This window comes from Zingiber officinale, chromosome 4B, assembly GCF_018446385.1.
Source record: "Zingiber officinale cultivar Zhangliang chromosome 4B, Zo_v1.1, whole genome shotgun sequence".
Taxonomy (NCBI): Eukaryota; Viridiplantae; Streptophyta; class Magnoliopsida; order Zingiberales; family Zingiberaceae; genus Zingiber; species Zingiber officinale.
The window spans coordinates 90,487,906-90,510,906 of record NC_055993.1 but is presented as its reverse complement, the minus strand read 5'-3'; the positions used below and the strand labels follow the sequence as shown (position 1 = coordinate 90,510,906).

Genomic DNA, 23,001 nt, shown 5'->3' with positions numbered 1-23,001 from the left:
TACCTCCATCCTTATTAAATTTGAGTCAATACCACAACAGGATAAGACATCGACTTCAAAATTTCACATAGACTTAGAGGAAGAAACTGGATGTTCTCATTGCACTGAAAAGCAAAAACAAATCCAAAAGCTTACAATCGATAATGAAAGTTTAGTGAAAGTTAGTCGAGAATTAGTTGTCATATTGGAAAAGGGATATTTCTTATCCAACTAGCCACCCTACCAAAGATTCTCATCCTAACCTCGTTTCAACCAATGTGACAAGGAGAGGGCATCAAAGAAGTCACTATAACCTTAGGTCCACCACTAAAGATACACTTAATTGGCTAACATTGGTCCTAGGTAGGAAAAAGACCAGGAGAAAAAAAAGAGGGTGAAGGGGGTAACTTGGAGATAAAGTCTGGGGAGGTTGATTTTAATATGAAAGAAGAAGATAAAACTATATTAGTTGAGGATGAAATTGAGGATGAAGAAGAGGTTAATAAAAGAAAAGCAAGGGCAATCAAATTAAGACTATGAGATTGAATGTTATTAAAGTAAGTTGACATTTATGCAATGATATTTAATTTTGATTAAAGTAATTATATTTTCTTTAATCTGACTTTTACTTTTGTTAAATACATTGAGTTTGATTTATTTGTAATATCTGAAAGGAAAATTCAAAGAAATATCCTTTGAATTTGCTAGTGTTGATTGACTCATCTAATGAATAGTGCATATCATTTGTTAAGAATTTATCCTTAGAAACATCCATTTGAATTTCCACTTCCATTCTATTCTCGTTGTATTCTTATTCAGTCTACATATCCTCAAAAAGATCTTCCAATCCTGTAAGTACTGGGTTATCCTTAAAATTAGGAGTTTGTTCATTCAAATTGAAACTGTAATTAATAGTCTCTCTAGTATTAACCATAACACTAGAGGAAGTTGAAGGTGTCATATTGTCAGTAATCATATTTATATTTGGAGTAATAGATTTGTTTCAATTCTCTATTTGTGAATCTATAGATTGCATTATAATTCTAAGCACCTCATCGTAAATTTGATCTTCCATGTATTGATACAATCATAAATTAACCATATTTGAAATAATGAATTTGTTTCAATTCTCTATTTATGAATCTATAGATTGCATCATAACTCTGAGCATCTCATCAGAAATTTGATCTTCCATATATTGATATAATCATAAATTAACCATATTGTGAACAAAAATTCTATAAGATTGTGAATATTTAAAAATTATAATAGAGGAAGTCAATAGATCATTAAATGTGTATCTTATTAAAATTATATTATAAATCTTTTAGGATTTATCCTTTTAGAAGTAATTATCTTGTAAATAAAGACATAATTATGATTTTGATTATAAAAGTTAAATAGAGATATTTAAAAATTGAAAATGTTAATCTCCCTATAAATTAATAATACTAATTATCTATAAAAAGGGAAACCCAGTAGAAGAAAATACATGCCTTAATTATTCACAGTGAAAAATTTTGTCCTCGGTAGGATTTTAAATGTTGTCGGTATTTTAGAATTTTTCTTGAATACTTGCAATTCAAGAAGATTTGAAGATGCTTCGCCACATAGTGAACAGTGTCGAGAGTTTTGGTGCTGTCAGAATTTACATCAAACCAAAGCACGAAACTTCAGTTTTAAAGAAGCTTCGCCTTACAAGAAGATTTGAGTGCTGACCAAAAAAAGAACATACCTGGGTTTCGCTTGACTGTTGTAGTCGGACATGACCAGGAGGAAGGTTGTGTTTGCTGATTATGACTTCAGTGGTCTGGAGGAGGGTCATTTGTCTTCGTTGAGTTGTTGCACTGTGCTGTAGACCATCAAAACACGTCAGTGTTGGAAATGATATGGTGTTTAAGTTTAGGTTTGATGAAGAAACTGTATCATTGTTAGTTGTAAAGTGTTAGTTCGGAAGCCTGTAACGAAGAGAAATTGACATGGTTCAGACTTCTCTTTTGGTTCGGATGCACACAACAATCATGAGGGAAAAATTAGAGGGTAAAATCGATATCCTATATGTGATTCGAAAATTTTCAAAAAAACTTACGTGAAATGAATATTTGACCAACTTAGATACACGGTTCAGTACAAATCTATATTTTTTACTTTAACACGAATCTATTGGATATTAGATGTATACTATCATTTGTTAATGCTCTTTTCGCCTATTTACTTGTCCCTAGGGCTATAGTACCATGGTAGGACATTCAGTTTGTTATCCAGATACTCATGATTCGATTTTCCAACTATAATTTATTTATAAAAATTTTTCTTATAATTAAGGCACACACAATTAATGAATATTAATTTATCTCGATGGTAGCCAGTAAAAAAATTTTATGAAACCCGATCAGTCACCCGACACTAATAATGAGGCTAAATGAATTTATTTATTTATTTTTTCGCCTATTTACCTGACCTTAGAGCATCTCTAATGCAACTTTTTTAACAGGTTTATAGAGTTGAAAAAGCTCAACAAAAAAACTCTAATGAGTGGAGACATAAGCTTTGAGGTTTTTATTTTAAGAGCAGATTTGATATTCGAAACCTGCTTTTTTCTCTTGAAGATGGAGCCATTAATCATTGAAAAATTAATATTGCATGTTTAATTTTTTTAAAACCATTAAATATTTTATTTAATAGTTAAATTATACACTTTTCTTTTGAAAATAAATATATTTGATAAGTTAAAAAAAAATACAAATGACTATAATTAAATTAAAATTCATAAGTTAATTAAATATTAAATAAAAATTATAAATTAAATTAAATTAAAAATCATAAGTTTATTAATTTATTAATTAAAAATTACAAATAAATTAATTTAAAGATGAGAATTAAATAAAATATTAAGTAAAAATTATATAGAGATATTAATGAAAAAATAAAAATAAAGATGTATGATTTGTAATGTAGGACCCACAAAAAAAGTTTATGGAGATTTTTTGATTGTTGAGAGAATAATAGATTTTTCTATTTTTGATGTGATATATTGGAAATTAAAAAAAAAATTATGAAGAGGTTTAATTATTGGAGAGGCCCTTAATCAATTTTTTTTTCGATATTTACTCACCCTTTCCCAAGTTATTTTGCGTCGATCCCCTTTCCATCGCCGCCGCCTCATAGCTCGCGACGCCATGTCTTCTGCCCCGCCGCAGCGCTCCCAAGGATCGAGAGCGCCGTATGGTTATCAGAAGAAGTTCGTCCCCAGAAACAATCCCCCCTCCTCCACCTCCACCACCACCGCGGCCGCTTCCTCCTCCTCCTCATCATCATCTTCATCAACAAATCCATCGATATCCACTGGCGGCAACCTTCCTCCATCCCTCACTACCGCCCTGAGGAATTCGTCGTCTTCATCCTCAGGATCTAGATCTAAGGAGAAGCGCGGCGATGGAGGCAACTTCATCGCCTACTTGCCCCACGATGAGGCAATCGCTTGCGGCCTCAGCGCTGACGCCGGTGGGCTGGATGCGATCGAGTCGCAGATGGTCGTTGATCTCCTTAACGACGAACTATCCAGGATACTTAAGATGAGACCTAAGGATTTCTGGAGAGAAGGTTGGGATCCTGGTTCCCGGAAGCTTAGTCGCTTTATATTCCAAAATGGGATATTGTATCCCTTAGTCCTTTAGTTAAAACCCTCGTGCCGATTCCATATTCTGTTTTGTAAACATTTTACTTGTTTTTCAGTGGCGAGGAACGATGAGTTGCTTGAGTTTTTGGATAGTTATCTGCAATTTCGGAATAGATGGTATGATTTTACACATCGAGGGGCAAGGGGAGTTGTTGCAGGGGTCATCGTCGGAGAGCTTGAGCTATGTCGGCGAGTTTTTATGATTCTCTATAGAATGTAAGCTCGCTATTAGTGATTTGTCATATCTTTGGGGGGTTCTCCTGATTTTTATTTGCTGTTCTTATTGTTATTTATGACACTTCGATAATGACCAATATAAGAACCTTTACAGGTCTTCCAACAAGGATCCTGGGGCCCACCCAAATGATTGTCTCAGCATGAAAGAGCACACAGGTTGCATAGCTTTTCCATGGTAACATAATTTTTAAGAATGATGAACTTCCTTCATCCAATCTTCCTTCTATAGCTCTCTTGCAGGAAAAGAATCTGCTTGATTTGCCAAAACTATTAGAAATTTGTGCTATTTATGGACATGAAAATGAAGAGTTAACCAAGTCCCTGGTATGGTCCCTAGCATCTGCCAATATTCGTTCATTATTTTTTTTTTCTTATCTACTTTCTTTTCTCTTAGTTGGATGACCAAATTTTGTTGGAAAAATAAAATTATGGTTCCTAAAAAGGCACCATAAGGAGTCCCATAATTTTAATTTTCTGAAAAGGAATTCAAATTTACTTTTAGTTTCTTAGGTTGTCTAAATGTTTTTCTCATTTTGTAGTATACATTCGTATCTATTTGAGGAATAAATAAAATTTCAAACATAGAAATGCAAGGAATTGAGGCATTGCCTAGAGTCAGACTCTAGTATTTACTACTCTACATTTTATGCTAATTACTTTCCTATTAATGTCTGTAAATGAAAAACCATTCCTTTGGTAGTTACCTAAACAACATTCAGTCTGGAAAAAATTCTACAATTTGATTCATTAAAGCACCTTAAGTTCGTCATCAAAGATGATGATGGTTTGTTTATGGATTTGTGACATTTATAATAGAAAGTGATATATTAACAGACTCAATGTTCTGTTATATTTATTGTTCCTGACTTAGTTTTCTTCATCGAACATTTTGCTCTCAGGTTGTCAATGCTATAAAAGCCCAGCCGAAGCTTCTTAACAAAATTGATGAAGTGGTCTCTCATTTCCTGAATATAGTGCAAACTATGCATGAACGATGCAGCTCTTCTTTAGAGGTTTTATTTCTCAATCTTAGAATTATTTTTTTTAGAAAAAAATCTAAGAAGTTTTCTTTTGTTTTGATCTATATAAATGGAGTCTTCTTCAGTTGCTATTCATATATCTATTATCCATCTAAAAGGTTGCCCTTGAAATTTTTGCTACGGTTAACTCGGTATAATCTGAGTCATCTTTTAACTTTATTGATTAACTGTGACCAATCACTTATTTTAGTTAAACATTACAAAGATCTCCACTTTCTTTCATGTTTCACAGATTAAGAAGCTCATGTAGACTTCGGTACTTTTGTTCTTTGACTAAGATATGATTGCTAGTTGAAGAGTGTTCTATTGCTATTTCTCAGATTTCAAATGTTTTTGGAGAATATTGCCAAAATTTAGAGTTAACTTTATTATAATGAATCTGGAAATCTTCTTTTGTTTGTGTTTCAACAAAGCATGCAAAAAACATTTGACTGATGTGGCTCTTAGGTATTGTTTTCATCTGGAGGACAAGAAATTCATGGATGTGGTCAACTGTATAAGGATTTTTTGGAGGCAAGTCACTTTTCGTTTTTTTTTTTTTGCAACATGTTTAGGTTACCATTCTGAGTTATGCAATTATGGTTTTTTAAGTATTTGATCTATCTTCAGGTAATGGACTTTGTGAATGATGCTATCATGACGCTAGATGCATTTGCCGCTACATATGCACCTGCTAGTTTGTACTTCTCTCTACTTGAGTTCAGGTGTCTGCTTTTGTTGCTATCATTGTGAAATAGACATCGTGATTTTTTTTCTCTGAATTTTGTATGTTATTTCATTTTTCAGTCATGGGGGTGGAGATATGCTCAAAACTCTAGCAAGGTTGCATGATTCGTTGCTACCATGTTTGCAGAAAAGTTTTAAAATTATATCTAGTTCAAAGTCTGATATGGCATCAAATCCCAATGATATGGTCACTGATACGCTTATCAGCCAAAGAATATTGTCAGGAAGAATTGTTAATTTTGGTTGGAAATTGCTCGACTATTGCTATTTGAGTGATACTCCAATAGAAGATAACCTTCAGACCACTTCAAAAATGTTACCTGCGAAAGTAGAGGATCCTGTAATAAGAGGCGACATTATTGTTCATACTATGAAAGAGATTAATGAGGAAATTTCTTATAATTTCTCTGAAAATCATGGTAATGAAAGATTTCTCCAGAAACTTGAAAAGGAGTTCAAGATTTTGAACCACATTAACAACCTTCAAAGGAATGGTAAGTTAATCTTACTTTCTGATTGTTATTGTGATTTGTCTAGTAATTCTATAACTTTGATATTCCATATGGTATGTTGTTTGACCTCCATCTTCTTACGCTGGATTTATTCCATGTTACTGAAAAATAGTTGCTTCTTTTCTTTCTTTTTTTTCATCTTGCATCTGCCTGTAATTCTGTTGATGAACATTTCAGATTTTCATTGAAAATGCGTTAGAATGCTTTCTCAATATGACCTGGTAGTATTGAATGATCATCCAATTGCATTCCAAACTCATAAACTCAAGTGCTGAATTTGGAAAGGACTTTTTCTGTGACATAAAGATCATAGTTGTGGCCTACATCATAATTTAGTAAATGAATTTCAGAGCCTAATTGCTTTGCTGGTATTCACCCACTTTCAGATTCTAGCGAATCATAGGTCCAAATTGTTGGTTTGCTTGAGACTCGTATTTCTTAGATTATTATCAGATTTAAATCTAACTAATTAATTGACAAAGTTTATCAGTTACTTGAGATTTTGATATGCTTTTGGTACTTTGACGGCCTGGTCAGTCTCATAGTGTGCTTGATTAGTCGATGTTAATTTATCTTCTATGATTGTGCCCTAACATAAACTTGGTTATCGCTGGTATTTGAGAGCAAGATTCTTATGTTTGGCTCCTGTTTAGCCTTTAGAACCACTCTTTTAGGTAGTGGATTCATTAGGTAGATTTGTTAGAGTAGATATTTTATTTTGGTTAATTTCCCCGGGTAGGTCATCATCTTCTGCAGGAATATATACATGACATCAACGTTGAGGAATTGAGCCTATGTAACTGGCTGCATTAGGTTTAGAAACAGGATTTTAGCTAATGATGATACGTCTCTAACTTTGATGTGATTGTGTGTTGTTTTTGTTGTCTGATTATCTATTTTTTACTTTGTTTACAGGATGGTTATATATGGACGAGGAACAATTTCAGTATTTAATTAATATTGCAAGCCCACTAAATACAAAGTCCTGGGAGAGAGAATCTACGATCCTTACCCCTTCAATCGATGGAAAAGCACAGACTGATGAGACTGTAATTGCTGAGTCTAAAATTAGTCAAATCAAAGACCTCTTTCCAGAATATGGTAGAGGATTTCTATCTGCCTGTCTTGAAGTTTATAACCAGAATCCTGAAGAAGTGATCCAGAGAATACTAGAAGGAACCCTTCATGAAGATCTATTATCTTTGGATACTTCATTAGAACAAATTCCATCAAGGAAACAAGCGTCTGGAAGGAATGACAAAGGGAAAGGTTTATTAATAGATCTTGAACCAAAGGGTAACATCCCATCTAGTATGGGTCCCATGTCGATGAGTAAAGTTGAAGATGGGCCCACGTCTTCTTCTTTCTCATCTTCAGTTGGGCGATACACTAGAAAGACTGATATTGATGTGGCTGATTCTGCTATTCTTGATTATAAAACTACCAAAGATGCAGCAAAGACTGCAGCGCTTGCAGCAGAGTATGAATACGAAGATGAGTATGATGATTCATTCGATGATTTAGGTCTGAGTATACCCGAATCAGTAAGTGAGGAGGCAGATTACTTAACCGAGAGAGTTAGGCCTATTCCAGGAATGCCCACTGGCTCAGAGATAGAAACTTCATCAAATTCTAACTCAAAATGGAATTCAAAGAAGACACAATTTTATGTCAAGGATGGGAAGAACTATAGCTATAAGGTTTCAGGTTCAGTTGCTGTTTTAAATGCTCAAGATGCAGCTCTTGTGAATGAAGCCCAGAAAGAGATGATCCATGGTCTGGGTCGTGGTGGAAATTTACCAATTGGAGCTGTTAGGAGATTGTTGGATGCCGAGGAGAAGGATAATCAGATATCTGATCCTGCAGGAGATTCAGGTAGAGGGAACTCATCTCAGCGAGGAAGAGGAAGGAGAGGAGGTGGGAATCACCACAGAAAGGATAGAGCAATACGGAAGCATTTATCAGGGATGACTGGACATTAGATATATCTATTTTGATTATATGTGCAGCACATATATTGTCGCCCAAATTGTATATAGATAATCCTTTCATTGTGGAACATGTCAAGCCTGAATGTGTTCGTTTGGTCAGCTGCAATGGCGACTTCAGTTTTGGTAATGCAGACAACGATAAGTTAGCACTAAACTTTTGCGAGGTAAAGTGTTTTTTAGATAACCCATTTTATATTTTCTTTCATTCTCACGTTGACAGAACTATCCTTCGTCTAGGTAGGATCAATGGCACAAAACAACACTTTTGGCAGAATTGATGAAAGGTGCAGTCAGTAGGCAGTGGAATGCATGTTATAAATTCATGTTTTTATGTATTAATAATGATTTGCACATCTGAGCTATTAATTTAAAGTTGTGGCGCTGAATGATTGACATGTGCATTGCAATCTCACTTTTATGAAGGGTTTCATTGTGTTACTTCTGGGGCATGCTTAATATACTTCGCTCGCATAATTGCTAACGCTATATATTCGACTTGTTCAAAATGAGATGCTTCACTAATTAAATTTCAGTTGAAATATGTCGATAAGTTTTAGTGATTTTTTTTAATAAATAACTCGACCTTTTGCATTGACGATATCTAATATCTGGAATAACTAGACAAGCAGAATCACTTAGAACTTACAATCTGAGTGCCTCTCCTTACAATATTAGAAAGATATTAGCAAGTTCAGAATTACAGAAACAAAATTAAAATGATTTTATTTCGAGTTAATAGTAATTTAGAATTTTTAATAAAATTATTAGTATAATAAACACATAAGAAATGGGAAAGTGCTTCTCGATAATAATCAAAATAGAAATACCATAAATTTTAATTTGAATTTTCCAGAGGATAAAATAAATTCGGAACATGAACTGCTGTGCTCCTAAATGGGCCCGTGATGGGCCGCACGCGAAGTTGGCATCCGGACCGTGCTCGATGCTGGTGTTTTAAAATTCTCAATCTCAGAACTCGCTCTCTGACACACGATCCCACCTCTCTCTCTCTCCATCTCAAGCCTCAGTCGCCGCCATGAGGGGTCCGGGTCTCTTCTCCGATATCGGCAAGAAGGCCAAGGGTATGCTCCGATCCAACCTTCGATGGCTTCTCTCGATTCTTTGTCAAGCTTCTAAGATGGAGTGGATTTTGCGTTATTTATACTATGTTTTCTCGCTTTGATTCCGTTGTTGGGAATGCAGATCTGCTGAACAGGGACTACACCTACGACCCGAAGCTGACCATCTCCACCTATAGTTCTTCCGGAGTGGTAAACCCTCTCCCTGACAGCTGATTTCTCACCTTGGATTCTCTTTCCTCTTCCCTATTTTTTTTCTGGGATTGATTAGTCGGGGTGAAAAATCTTTGATTCAGTTGTTGTTTGATGTCTGTCAGAGGGAGAGATCTCGACTCTTGAGAATATTTTATTGGAAAAGAAGAGAGTGATGCATAAAGGTGGGATGGGAGAAGGGTTTATGGTTTTATCTAGGGATCAGCACGGGGGACAGCTTGGCCTCTCCTACCTTTAAAACTTAATGTTGTTAAGTTGTGATCTATAAAATACAATGATTGTAGGATCATATAAAACAGATGTGTATCCAAGTATGAATTTTCATGGTATTTAATTGTTCAATAAGTATCAAAATAAATAAGAATACCTAGATGCTGCATTTTTTATTATAAGCACTCAACGTCCCAAAGTATTCATTCCACGTGGCCTAGATGTCTGATAATCATTCTTTCATACAAAGTGGTTGCTATGTTTTAAAAGCATAGTTGTTAGAGTCACTTGATTAACGGTTCGTGTCTTGCCATATATGTTATGATTCAGCTGTGATAGAACTTCAAGAAACTATGACAATTTGCCTCTTTTTGTTTGACTGAATGTAAATCTTATTCTGTACAAGTTATATTAATACAGAGAAAATTTTTAGAATATAAATTTGACCAATCAAAAGCAAACTTAACAGATTAAGGCGTTAAATTTAGCCTATAAGTTCAGAAATAAACTGAAGCCGTAAGAGAAGAATGAAAAGATGAATCTTTTGTTAGGGATTGCCTCCTGAAACTGAACAAAAAAATGAAACCAAATGAAATAGCAAAATTTGGTTTATGGTTAAGTTTCATTTAAAAAATCAGAAAGGATTTAAAAAAACTGAAAGGATTTCAATTTTGGTTTCAGTTTGAATTTAAAATAACAAAAGTATTCCTCTCTTCATCTAAATGGTCTTGGCCTTTCCTCATGACACAATCAAGGTGGGCCTGGCAATGATTTTCTAAGGTCGAAAACATTCGGCAGTCTATTTCCCATTTTATTTGAATGGCCATTGTAATGAATTAACAATAATTTGCAAATGTAAGAACCAATATGTATTTCTATGATAAATATCAACTTGCTCATTGGCAATATTATGCCACATATTCTCTTATATATTTTAGTGGTAGAGATATTGTAAATAAGATTGGAAGCTTGTTAACCTATTTTATTATGTTGTCTGAAGCTTATCTTTACAGAAACTTTTATCAAAACAATTCACGATGGTAACCTTAGTTTGGCAACCTTGTTAAAAAATTACTGTATAAGCCGTGTCAACTCCTAACAGATTGTTCTGTGTTGGTGTTGACTTTTGGAGCTTCAGTTATTATTTCAAACATCCAATGTTGTAATTTTATGAAGACATTTCTGCTTGATATGTTTACTAAGCAGAATCTATTTGCTAACTTTCTTGCTGAGAACATTTATTTCAAATCTTTTTCTGTTCCATTCTGACAATCTTTTTTCTTTTCTCTCCAAAATATGAGATCTAATACCCCAATCAATCTGGTGCATCTTCAATTTATGTACTGTGTCTTGGACATATATTATTTCTTTATGTAACACCACTTTGAGCACATCCTTCAAATATGTTATCAGTTAGCCATGCTAAATTTTGTTTCAACTCAACAGCTAATTTCTTGTTTTCATCTTATAATATTTCGGTTGTCTCTTCTCATATTTGCAAGTTGATTGGTTTGTATTTCACCCTTAAAGAAGCATAATTTTTTCTAGATCTTCCAATGATGCTTTCCTTGTTAAAATCGTGACAATGGGTTCCATAACTTGTAATGGTTACTTAGAGACTTTAAGGTTCATAGTTGACCTAATTTCTAATTTTAGTTGCAGATCTTGCACAAAAAGTACAATCCGTATGCCTCAACTATTTGGGGTGTATTATATAGGTTTTATTCCTCACTATTTAGGGTCAGATTTAAAGATTCATTAAGCTCAACAAATATGACTAAGATCCATGTTCACTAAGTTTCTAACATAGATTTATGCAGATTGACAATGCTTAACGCAGCCCTGCAGATAGGATTGGCTTATGGCAGTTTTTGTATTTGCATCTCTTGCAATTTTTTTTATTTCATTTTTATATGCTCTATTGCTCGTTGCATTGCTTTATTTCCATTTGTTTTGACTAAGTTTGGTCTATATACTTGTGATTCTTAATATCTGCTTGAATGTTATTTAATATGGTATTTTAACTGATAAAAGGCAAGAATTGCTATGAATCCTGTTGACTTCGCTTGCTGAGGTCTGCAGAGATGACTTTGATATTTAGCCTAGTCTTTTACATTCTCCAAAGTTTCCAGATGATCCTACATTATACCATGTGAATGTTTTCTGAAAATATCACCTGTAAATGAATGTTTTACACTTGGCTTCCTAAATCTTGAGTAGTGTAAATTACTCATCAGCTTCCTTGTTATCTTTATTGGCTTCTTGTGGCAAAAAGAAATCTCCTAACTTGTTCTGAACGAAATTCAGGGGCTTACTGCTGCTGCAGTCAACAAAGGAGGAGTTTATACCTTTGATGTTGGCTCACAATACAAGTACCAGAACACTCTTCTTGATGTCAAAGTCGATACGAACTCAAATGTGTGCTTTCTGTCCTTTTCCCTTGTTAAAAACCCATTATGAGCAATAAGTTAAGTGACTTTTTTTAAATCAGATCTCAACAACGCTTACTATCACAGACATTGTTCCATATACTAAGGCCATTGCGTCTTTCAAGATACCTGATTATAATTCTGGAAAGGTAACTATTGTTCCTTCACTTACATCATGGAAAATTTTATGGAGGGTTTTTAGCTTAGCGTTTCAATCTTTCTAGTTGGAGCTGCAATATCTCCACGATCATGCAAGCTTTGCTTCAGTAGTAGCTCTGAAGCAATCTCCGGTGGTCGAACTTTCTGCAACACTCGGTACCAAAGTGGCTGCATTTGGTGTAGAGGCAGGTTTTGACACAGCATCAGGAAGCTTTGCCAAATATACTCTTGGGATTGGATTAACAAAGCCAGAATACCATGCTTCCATAGTTTTGTAAGTGCCTTTGGAAACTTAAACACGTCAACTTCATGTATGGCCTTCTCACACAATTTAGCATTTCTTGACCAGGGAAGACAAGTTAGATACTCTGAGAGCATCATATGTCCATCATTTGGATGAGATACAAAAGACCTCTGTGGTCGCAGAGATTGTGAGGCAATTCTCTGCGAACAAGAACACAGTTACAATTGGAGGGCAATACGCATTAGATCCCCAAACATTAGCAAAGGCACGGGTCAACAACTCAGGCAAGCTTTCAGCTCTTCTGCAGCATGAACTGAAACCAAAATCATTTCTCACCCTCTCTGGTGAGTTCGACACTAAGGCTTTGGAAAATGCTCCTAAGTTTGGTTTGGCTCTTGCTCTCAAGCCTTGAATGCACTTGTTAGCTCTCCTTGAATGCACTTGTTAGGCAGAGCTTCGTGCATAATTTTTTAGGGCTCCGACTACAAGTCAAAATAAATCAATTCCCAAAACAATTTAGTGGTTTTCTAATTTTTTCAAGTGTCGCCCATGTACATGGCGAACCCTCTCTATTTCTGAGTTGCCGAAATTTTCAATTTGTAATTTTTGCTGTCAAATCTATGTTCCAACTGACGTATGATCAGTTGCCACCGAATGCTTCAATTTAATCCTGATGAACTCATAGATTGCACTTACATTATCTTACGAGTATGATTGCTGCTGTGGTTTTGTTTGTGTCGAGAGTTGACTCTGTTGGTTAGTAGTTGAGCTGCTAGATCAATGCTATTTAAGTATGGCATGACTTACGTCGAGCTCAGTGTGGCAGCTTGTGGGTTGGACTTTAAGTAAAAAAAATATATCCAGAACATCAGTATCAATTTGATTTAGTGACACGATCTGACTAATCCGACCATACGAAAATTTCACTCGCTTTATCTTCAATTAAAGAGTCGGCATGGATAAAGATATAATTGTATGAGCTCTTCTCTCCTATGGATAATAAAGCCAACTTCGAAAAAACAGCAAGTTCCATCGAGCTAAATTGCAAAAACTAAATCAGGCTTCAGGAAAAAAAGTGCAGTTCTGGTAACCCATAAAGGGGAGAGTAAAATTCATTTAAGCTCCAACAGGTTCGGCTTCACCTTCCATTGGCACATCTTCAGCGGGTCTCTCCAGTTTGACGCCCACATCCTCCTTGTAATCACCATGAACCTACAAATAACATCGGTTTTTAAGATTTGAGACATTTTAACATTTTGATACCACGAGCTCAAAGAATTTGGAGTCCATAAAAGTACCTCCATGAGTTTTCCCAAATCAAACTTGGGGGCCTTCAGGATTTTAACTTTGCGGATGAAGACGTTTTGCAGTGGAAAAATGCTGGTTGTTGCTTTCTCGATCTCCTTGCCAATAACCTCTGGGATAAATTTCTGTACCAAATCCTTCAGATCACATGATGTCGCTTGGTTAACCATGATTTCGGTCATTTTACGACGAATCTGTGGTAAAATTGTTTGTTATGGATCTTCCACAACAATCTTATTGGTTTAAAAGAGAATTGAATTGCATAGTTTAATGGGCATACCTGTCTGATTTGGCTAGACTGTGCGTAGCAAGTGCGCTTCACCTGATTTGGGCGTCTCTTTGTGAAGGCAATGCAGAACAACCGCAAGGTATAGTTATCGGTGGTCTTCACATCAACATGGGCTTCAATGAGTGTTTGCCATTTTCGGACTAAGGATCGAAGCTTATCAGTTGTGAAATTCATTCCCTGGAAAAAGGTGACAAGGTTAAATATCAAGAGTATAAAATTGATCAACTTGCAGGAGTACCAGAAACATACCCAGAAATTAGTCAGAACATTCTTCCCTTGAACATCCTCTGCACGAAGCCGGATCTTCCTGTATGCCTGGTCCTCATCATTCTGAAGGTCAGCTAAAGAAACCTCAAACACTCTGTGCTTAAGACCTTCAGAGGCAATCTGAAACAAAAAAACGTAAGACAAGTTGAAGAAAGTACAAGAGCCCGGAATGTCAGCATCCTCTTTGAGCAATTTGCATGTACTGGCACTTATCAATAAGATAGAAAAACAGTTTTTGGATTAACCAGGAAAAATTAACCACATAAAAAAAATTTGTTCTTGTTAACTAAAAACAAAAGTGACAACTGAACACCCCCATCAATTGTTTAGTGAATCACAGAAAGTTTTCTACATGGAAAATAGTTGGTTTAGCGGATATATTATGAATATTCGCCATCATAACAACTAAACCTGTTTCTCTTTCTAAAAAATTCCATATTTTGGACGGCAATCAGGTGGTCAATGGCGGGGATTTGATTTGCTATTCAAAAGGATCTCTGGTGCATGATTGACTGAGAAATAATTTTTTTCATCAACCCATTCAAAGGAAAAACATAAAAGGCTAGGGTTAAGCTATAAAAATCATAATTTAAGAATAATACGATGCAAGACGAATTTAGCATTCAGGAACAGGGGATTAAGATAATAGGAGCCACCTGCTAACCAAGGCCAAAATTTTTGTCCCTGACTAAGATATTGTTTTCCAGTATGTGCACCAATTACCATGATAATGAATTTCTACAAAATAGCGTTAAAATTTTCCCTTTCATTCATAGCCAAAAATATGGTCACACCATAACATATGTTAATTTCTAAGATAAGAAAAGATTTTTTTTCAAAATGTTCAAGTAAAATATTTGACCCATCTGAGGGAATTTCATGTAGAAAAGCCTTCAATATAAAGGAAATCTGCCTTTCTTTTTGATTCAAATGAACAAAAAAAAAACTTCACCGCAGCAAAAAAAAATTATTTAAGCTACTAAATAAACCACAGCGACAACCTGAGTACAGTAGCTTATAAGACACAGATATCTTAAGGGAATACTACATAAAGAAGATGATAGTAGCATGCCTTGGTTCCCTGAGTCCTAGAAACAAGGGTCTTCCCCACGTTTCTCACGCTGAAGACGGACGGAGCTTTAATGTCATACCAGTCCTTCTTAGCAAAAGGATCAACTCTGAAACACCAAATCGCTAGATCAGAAACCAGAAAAACTAACATCTTTAAGACTTACAAGGGATATAGACCAAGGAAAATATAGAAACAATGGAAATGAAGTTTAAAAAATTACATCTTCTTCTTCCCTCCTTTCTTCCCCTTCGAGATCCTCTTGTTCTTCCTGCAAGTGGCCCAAAACAGAAACAAAGGTGAGAAACGAGATCAACGACATATAAGCGCTTGTAGTTATGTCCGTATCCCACCCGACCGCCATGGCTGCTGCTCTTGATGCTGCACTCGCTTTGCTCGGGCTTCGGCGCGTGAATACGGGCGACGAAAGAGGCTGCCCTAGGTCTAAACTGATTGGTTATATAGTTAGAGAAATGGGCCATGTAGTTGCCCATTAAAACAGGCCCAGTAGGCCCAATAATAGGGAAGAGAATTGTTTTTTTGTTTGAAATTACCTTCTTCCTTCTCTATAAACAAACAGAAGAAACAAATATCTAAGCCATAGCCATTTCCCCTCTGTCTGCGGCCATGGCCATGGCGGTCTCGGCCGCTGCCTCTTCCGCTTCGTTATCGGCCGCCTCATCCGATCACAAGCCCTTCGAGCCTAACAACGAGGCCATCAGGAAGCGGCTTCTTCGCAAGGGTGTCTTCCCCACCCCTAAGATCCTCCACGCCCTCCGCAAGAAAGAGACCCAGAAGGCTCTCCGCAGAGCCAAGAAACAAGCCCTCCAAGTACAACCTTCTTCTGTATCGGAGTCGCAGAGTCGGGACTTGGAGGGCGATGATCTCTTCCGCACCGTCTCCGCTGAGTACCGTGCCGTGAGGGAGGAGTTCCGCCGTAGAGACGAGAAGGCGGTGGTTCTCGCCGGGAAGCCATGGGAGGGTTCCAAGGCTGTCGACTTGAGAGCTCTTACGAGCGCGAGAGAAACCCTCGGAGATGGGAGACTGAGGACTGAGCACCTGGAGGAACTGAGGCGGATGCTTGCGGAGAGGAATGGGGAGCAGTTCCGGTTGTTGTTGATTAATGATGAAGTAGAAGATACGGGTTGTGATTTTGGAAATAAAGAAGTGAAAAAACCACCGAAATCATGGCTGATGATAGAAGAAGAAGAAAGAATTCGCTTGCTTGTTGACAGGTACTAATTATTTGCGCTTGGCCTCTTCTCTTTCTTACATATTCCTTAATTATATTTCTTCTCTACCTACTTGCACAACCTTTTTGATATGTGAATCTTTCTCCCGGAACTTGTATTGGCCAAGAGTTCGAAAAGTTCAGTTAGCTTTCATTATTGGTAATGCCACTTCAAATGAAATTGTTTTTTGTTCTTTGCAAGAATGCAAGGTTCTTTTTATTATTATTATTTGTCAATCATTCCATGCTTATTTATGTTTCTGTCTCTATGTTGTAGATGGTTCTGAGTTTACTGACAGAATATATTTTCTGAACAAATTGACTAGATTGTTATTTGGTGTTATAATAGTGAATGATGTTATCACATTTTTAACATAGAGAGACTCTGCTTTTTAATGATTACTGATCAACTAACAGAGTATTGGGGAGTGAGTTTGGTTATCATGCGAGATATGGCCTTACATGAAGCATAATGATGGATAAGATCCATGTAATAACCTCAAATAGTTGGGTCTAAGTCAACCACTCTAAGCATCTGTTTGTCATTCAGGCTGAGCAGTTCGAACCCAAGTATGCAAGATTGGAAGTTTTCATGGATGATGAGGAAATCAGGTATATTGTTTACAGAGATGTCCCTACTCAAAATAATTGAACGGCTGGGACATCTTGGAAAGTGGAGTTCTGCTCTGTCTGTTGTGGAATGGGTATACAATGAAAAGAGCTACAAGCATAAGAAAAGCAGGTATGGCATATGGAAGTAGTTTTCGCCTTAAAACTGGTGCTTGCTTGCTGCAGCCATGCCTTTCCTAATTGTGGATTGTTTGTTTTCCTTGAATCATTATGATAACTGAAAGTTTGGAATAACTATGTGAATAACTCAGTACTGATGCATTCAGCTCCATTTTGCAGGTTTGTGTACACCAAGCTTTTGTCTGTTCTTGGAAAGGAAAGGAGACCAATTGAAGCTCTTCAACTATTCAAGAAAATGCAGGTAATATATTTTTCTTTATTTCAAAATTTTCATGCTCTTTTACACCTCATCATTTTTAACTGTATAGTTTTTCCTATTTTGATGATCTTAGGAAGATGGGCAGTTATATCCAGACATGGCTGCATACCATAGTATCTCAGTCACACTTGGTCAAGCTGGTCTTGTACATGAGCTAATCAACATTATCAATTGCATGAAAGTAAAACCCTCCAGAAAGCTTAAGAACATGAATCGCAGAAACTGGGATCCCTGCATGGAGCCAGATATTGTCATTTATAATGCTGTGTGATTTTTTTTATTTGTTTACAATTGTCTTTTTTTGGCAGGATATATTAACTGTATTCTGTTAATTTTTTTTAATTTTATATTAACTTGTTTATAGGTTTTGAATGCTTGCATTCCATCCCATCAATGGAAAGGAGTGTTTTGGGTGTTGGAACAGATGAGATATAGTGGTTTAAAACCTATCGGAGCGACATATGGTTTAGCTATGGAAGTATGTTCCGCATTACTCTTTGTTTTAGATATCATAGGCAAGAAAAAAATTTATTTTTCAACTTGGCAAAAACTCTTGAGTTCTCAATTTGAAAATCAATGCCATTTTGTCTATTCTCTTGAAATTTTCAACTTGTTAAGAAGCTTAAAAACTAGAAGTTGTGACATCTGACTGAATGTTCTCTCATTCACCTTAGATCTCTGAAATTCATGATTCCTCATAATATCTACTTCTAATGTATAATCTTGCTCTAACAATGAGTTGCCAGCTTTTATATCTGTTGCAAAAAACAACATCAGAGTTCACTTTAGATAAATTTTGTTCGTGAGCACATTCAGTAGGTTGTTATAGATGATCAAATGTTTTGTGGATGAACCTAATTATGGTTTAATAGGGGGATGTAAGCCAAAGCTGTAATCTTGAAGATTTGTTTTATGTTTGCTGGTCTGAAGATTTGGATCACGAATCAATTATAAAAGAAGAATAATTTTGATGGAGGTTCATTACAAGTGATAATATTTGATCATTTTTATAGAAAATCTGCTAAACTGTTGGACATAGTGATTTGTTTTTTTATTATTATTATGCTTTTTTGAGGTTTTTTAAATACCGAAGGATGGAAGTCTTTTTGAACAACATTAAATGGCAGCTAAAAGACAATATCTTGATTTTTAGATTGTGGTTTTGGAGCTTGGTCTGTCCATAGCCAATAAATCGAGATAAAGGAGACTTACGCTAGGTTGTCAACTAGTGTTAAAACTTAGGTAAATATTATGTATGGATCTAGGCGTAGGAGTATCCATATAGTTGATCCCCTTTAATGGAATAAAGGCTTGGTTGTTGTTGGTTTTGGAGCTTGGTCAAACTGGGTTAGACCAATGAGTGGTGGTTATTACTCTATATACTAATACCAAGTGCAAAGGAGGGGAGAGAGAGAGAGAGAGAGAAGGGAGCTTGCCCCTCCACCTTATTCCTCTTTTTTGATATTGAGTGGTGGTGGTTCTTAGTGTTTATCTCTTTTGTGTTTGCACTTTATGCTACTGCATTCTGATGGTCCGTATCAGCACCAAACAGTGTTAAGATTACCGATATACTCATCTCCCTCTTATTTTCTGAAGAGACACTTTCAACTATAGTCTTACAGGAACTGCTTGTTGAAAGGTCATGCTGAAAGCGGGGAAGTATGATCTGGTACACAAGTTCTTTGAAAAGATGCGAAAAGGTGGAATAGCTCCCAAAGCACAAACCTACAGAGGTACTATTTTATGATCTTTTTTTTACATCGATTCTGATGTGGGGGGAGAATTCCACTGATTTGATGGTTGCAGTTCTTGTTAGAGCCTTTTGGGAAGAAGGTAAAATAGATGACGCACTTGAAGCCGTCATGGAAATGGAACATAGAGGAATTGTTGGAGCAGCTAGTGTCTATTACGTGCTCACTTTCAAAGGGTAGAGCACGATGAGTTAATTTTTTATCAGCATCTGTTCTATTAAAGCAGCTGTGTGCATTTATACTAACTTATGCACATTCTCATCTTAGCTGTGTTCCACTGGAGAATGTATTTCTTTTATTTACTGATTGTATTTGCTGATTTTCATTGTAGAAGAATGAGGGTTCTTTATCCATCTGATTTTCTAACCATTATATTTGATATTGTTTTTGTGTGGTAAAACATTTTCTCTGATGCTTCTGATTAGGGTTGTAAACAGGCCGAGTCGAGCCGAGCTTAAAATGAATCAAGCTTTTGAAATGAGTGTTCAAGCTTGGCTTGGTTTATTTTTTCTGAGCTTGAGTTTGTTTGAAGCTTGGCTTGAGGTTGGTTCGTTTAGATGTTATCAAACTCTCAATTCAAGCTTGGCTTGAGCTTGGTTCAAACTTGGCTTGAGCTTGGTTCATTTAGATGTTATCAAGCTCTTAATTCAAGCTTGTTTGATTGTTTGAAACTTTTTGTTATTTGATTGGTTATTAAGCTTGATAATTTAAATTTATTTATTTATTTATTTTATTTTATTTTATTTTATTTTATTATTTATTTAGCATATTGAAAAAGTTTTATTAATTAATATGGTTCGTGAACATTGTTCATGAGCATTATTCACGAACGTTAACGAACTGAACACATATGTGTTCAAGCTTGTTTGTTTAGCTTAACGAGTTGTTCAAGGTTGTTTGTTTAATTAATCTTATGTATATTGAACGAATATAAACAAGCTCTTACCAAGCCGAACACCAGGCTTGTTCATGAACGCTTGGTTCATTTACACCCCTACTTCTGATTTAGCATATACGCATCATGCACATACTGATTATATTTGCTGGTTTTCATTCACATCAGAAGGCGAGTTCTTAGTCATCTTTTTTTCTCTAAACACATATATATTCTTGTAATTGTTCAATCAATTTTGTTATTTGTCTTAAAACATGTTCTGAGTTGTTAGTTATGCGCCATGCACATCTGATCTATTGGCTCTGGGAATTAAATGCATTGGTGCCTCTGGCGCAGTGACTTTAGCCTTCGATACTACTAAGAGATTTTGCTTATTGAACCAGAAATACTATGTGAATAACGTGCACTGTTAAACAAACTGCTTTGGTTCCTATCAGCATGATGTGTTATCATACTCTCAACCTACTCTTTTGCTTTATTACTTCCAAAGCCTATCTTTTTCTCAGTCGATGCCTCAACTCTTTCTTTTGATTTACTAAGACATTTTTTTGCCATCTATTTCTTATTAGAAAGCAACGCTCTCTATGTAATATATATTTTTTTACATGCAAAATATAATATTGGTTGCTTGTACAATTTGTGTAGTTTACCTTTTTATTTGACTTAATCTAATTATCTTTGAGCAAATATAAATATTCACTTCTCTTTGATATTCATTATTACATGCTTTAGTAGTATTAATCTGCCTGCTATGGTTCTTTCAGTATTTTCCTGCTGTATTATCGACAGGTTATGTTTTTTCAATGTTAAAATTGCAGGTTGAGAAATTAAAAAGGGTCCCTTTTAGAAAACCTTTGGAGGTAGCATTCACTGGTATGATCCTAGCTTCATTGGATGGTGGATTCGTTGGTGACTGCATCTCAATTTTTGAACATATGAAAGACCACTGTGCTCCTAATGTTGGAACCATAAATGCCATGCTGAAAGTCTATTCTTGTGCTGACATGTTTGCAAAAGCTAAAGAACTATTTGAAGCTACTAAAGCCACACATGGCGGTTTAGAATCCTCTGGAAATTATTCATCTCTTCAGCTGGATTCATATTCATATAAATCTATGCTAGAGGCATCTGCTTCTTCCCAACAATGGGAGTACTTTGAGTATGTCTACAAGGAGATGATTTTGTCTGGTTTCAAGCTAGATCATAGAAAATTTTCATGGTGCCTAGTTAAAGCATCCAGAGCTGGAAAGGTAAGCTTCTATTTACTATTTTTTTTCAGTTTTCTCAGGTTCATGAATCTCATGGTGTCTTGTTATTAAATTTTGATAGAATAGTTTTTCTGTAACTTATTTGTTGCTTGCTACTACAGTTATCACATATGGTACCACCTCTATTGTTGTGTCTAGGAAGAAACCTTTTGAATGGTTTCATGGCATGTACATTTATTGAAGATCAAGAATACCAAAACGAAAGTGACCCGGAATGGTTTCAGACATGCTTTTATGTTCATCAAATAAATTCATCTAAGGAAATTAATTAGAATCTTTTCCTTATGTTGTCATCCTGGCTCAATTATTCTGCACATTCTTGTACTAAAGCATATGTGGCATGAAATTTAGATAGGGGCATCTATGTAAAACGTTAACTCTTGAAGCAGAGACAAGGCTCGAACCTCAATTATCTAGTAACAATGAGGCACCTTTTCCATGGTTCCTTGTCTTTTTTGTTTACAACTTTACATGCCTTAGATGTCAGTTAAAATATTTATAGGCCTGAGATTGCTTGTTATGTAATCTCGCGTATGCATACTGATTAACTTACTAGTATGGTCTGGTTTCTTTTCAGTGGCATTTGCTAGAGCATGCATTCGACACAATTCTGGAGGCTGAAGAAATTCCTCATACATCGCTTTTCATGGAAATGATATGCCAGACCATCGCCCAAGGGGATTTTGGAAGGACAGTGAGTCTACTCAACAGTATGGCTCATGCTTCGCTTTCAGTGAGTGAAAGTCAGTGGACCAGCTTACTGGAGAAGGAGATCGCTACATTGGGCATGGGGAAGTTGCAAGACCTACTAAACCATTTGCAGAGCTGCAGCCTTGTGATGGAAGATCCCGTCCCAATTTTTTTGAAGTCACTGCACTTGATTTCTGGTCGAAGATTTTTGGAGGGCACAGCGTCTGTTGCAGGTTCGATTGGCAGTTTGGAAAATGATGAAAAAATTAAGGATTATCAACATGTTGATGTGCCCGGCCGAATAGATGGCAGGGCGCCATCTCTTTCTACTTCTTATTCATGCAGTCTCGTTGAAATGCCTGATGCAGAGAGCAGCGCTAATGCCAGTTTGCAGGGAGAATTTGATAATTTGGAAAGCAGTTCACCTGCAGGGGCTCAAAGAAGCGAACATTCCTGTTTTCAGCACAACGAAGAGTTTTATTTTACTGATTCAACACTGGATTTGTTAACTTCTGGAATACGAACACCTTTCTCAGAATCGCCGCCAGCATCAGAAATACTTGAAAGGTGGAGAATTAGGCAAGAAGATTAAGGATGCACTTTGGACAATGAACAAATCATTTCCTTTTTGTTTGATGTTATTTCGTGTCAATATTATCCATAGAAAATGATGTGATTTTTTCTAAATTTTTATTTTGATATTAGTTTAAAATTTTAAAATGTCATTGC

The 23,001-nt window shown here is 35.9% G+C and overlaps 4 protein-coding genes across 6 annotated transcripts; 3 read left to right on the top strand and 1 right to left on the bottom strand.

Moving 5' to 3' along the window:
* Positions 1 to 3,094: 3,094 nt before the first annotated feature.
* On the top strand, positions 3,095 to 8,602 carry LOC121975471 (activating signal cointegrator 1 complex subunit 2-like). 3 transcript variants are annotated; one of them, XR_006110331.1, is made up of 10 exons: positions 3,095 to 3,582; positions 3,715 to 3,874; positions 3,990 to 4,051; positions 4,125 to 4,219; positions 4,795 to 4,908; positions 5,383 to 5,448; positions 5,545 to 5,639; positions 5,722 to 6,155; positions 7,089 to 8,328; positions 8,406 to 8,602. XR_006110331.1 is itself a non-coding variant. In XM_042527144.1 (9 exons), exons 1-9 carry the CDS (start codon positions 3,159 to 3,161, stop codon positions 8,153 to 8,155), a joined length of 2,517 nt encoding a protein of 838 aa, XP_042383078.1. In that variant the 5' UTR covers positions 3,095 to 3,158; the 3' UTR covers positions 8,156 to 8,333. The 3 variants fall into 3 exon arrangements, 1 of the variants encoding a protein (XP_042383078.1); XR_006110330.1 differs by having other exon boundaries at positions 8,402 to 8,602; XM_042527144.1 differs by lacking the exon at positions 8,406 to 8,602 and having other exon boundaries at positions 7,089 to 8,333.
* Positions 8,603 to 9,105: 503 nt separating this feature from the next.
* LOC121975469 (mitochondrial outer membrane protein porin 5-like) lies at positions 9,106 to 13,193 on the top strand. Its single transcript, XM_042527141.1, has 6 exons — positions 9,106 to 9,246; positions 9,368 to 9,435; positions 11,974 to 12,084; positions 12,158 to 12,244; positions 12,320 to 12,528; positions 12,604 to 13,193. The coding sequence occupies exons 1-6, from the start codon at positions 9,201 to 9,203 to the stop codon at positions 12,908 to 12,910; spliced, it is 828 nt and encodes a 275-aa protein (XP_042383075.1). The 5' UTR covers positions 9,106 to 9,200; the 3' UTR covers positions 12,911 to 13,193.
* Positions 13,194 to 13,411: 218 nt separating this feature from the next.
* Positions 13,412 to 15,865, bottom strand: LOC121975470 (40S ribosomal protein S3a-like). Its single transcript, XM_042527142.1, has 7 exons — positions 15,782 to 15,865; positions 15,652 to 15,699; positions 15,432 to 15,537; positions 14,342 to 14,479; positions 14,084 to 14,269; positions 13,797 to 13,997; positions 13,412 to 13,710 (listed from the first exon to the last, which is right to left on the bottom strand). Exons 1-7 carry the CDS (start codon positions 15,790 to 15,792, stop codon positions 13,615 to 13,617), a joined length of 786 nt encoding a protein of 261 aa, XP_042383076.1. The 5' UTR covers positions 15,793 to 15,865; the 3' UTR covers positions 13,412 to 13,614.
* A 137-nt stretch (positions 15,866 to 16,002) lies between these two features.
* On the top strand, positions 16,003 to 22,992 carry LOC121975468 (pentatricopeptide repeat-containing protein At5g67570, chloroplastic-like). The gene is made up of 9 exons (XM_042527140.1): positions 16,003 to 16,663; positions 17,210 to 17,401; positions 17,569 to 17,650; positions 17,742 to 17,933; positions 18,033 to 18,146; positions 19,308 to 19,401; positions 19,475 to 19,578; positions 21,079 to 21,564; positions 22,160 to 22,992. The coding sequence occupies exons 1-9, from the start codon at positions 16,056 to 16,058 to the stop codon at positions 22,862 to 22,864; spliced, it is 2,577 nt and encodes an 858-aa protein (XP_042383074.1). The 5' UTR covers positions 16,003 to 16,055; the 3' UTR covers positions 22,865 to 22,992.
* The last annotated feature ends 9 nt before the right edge of the window (positions 22,993 to 23,001 follow it).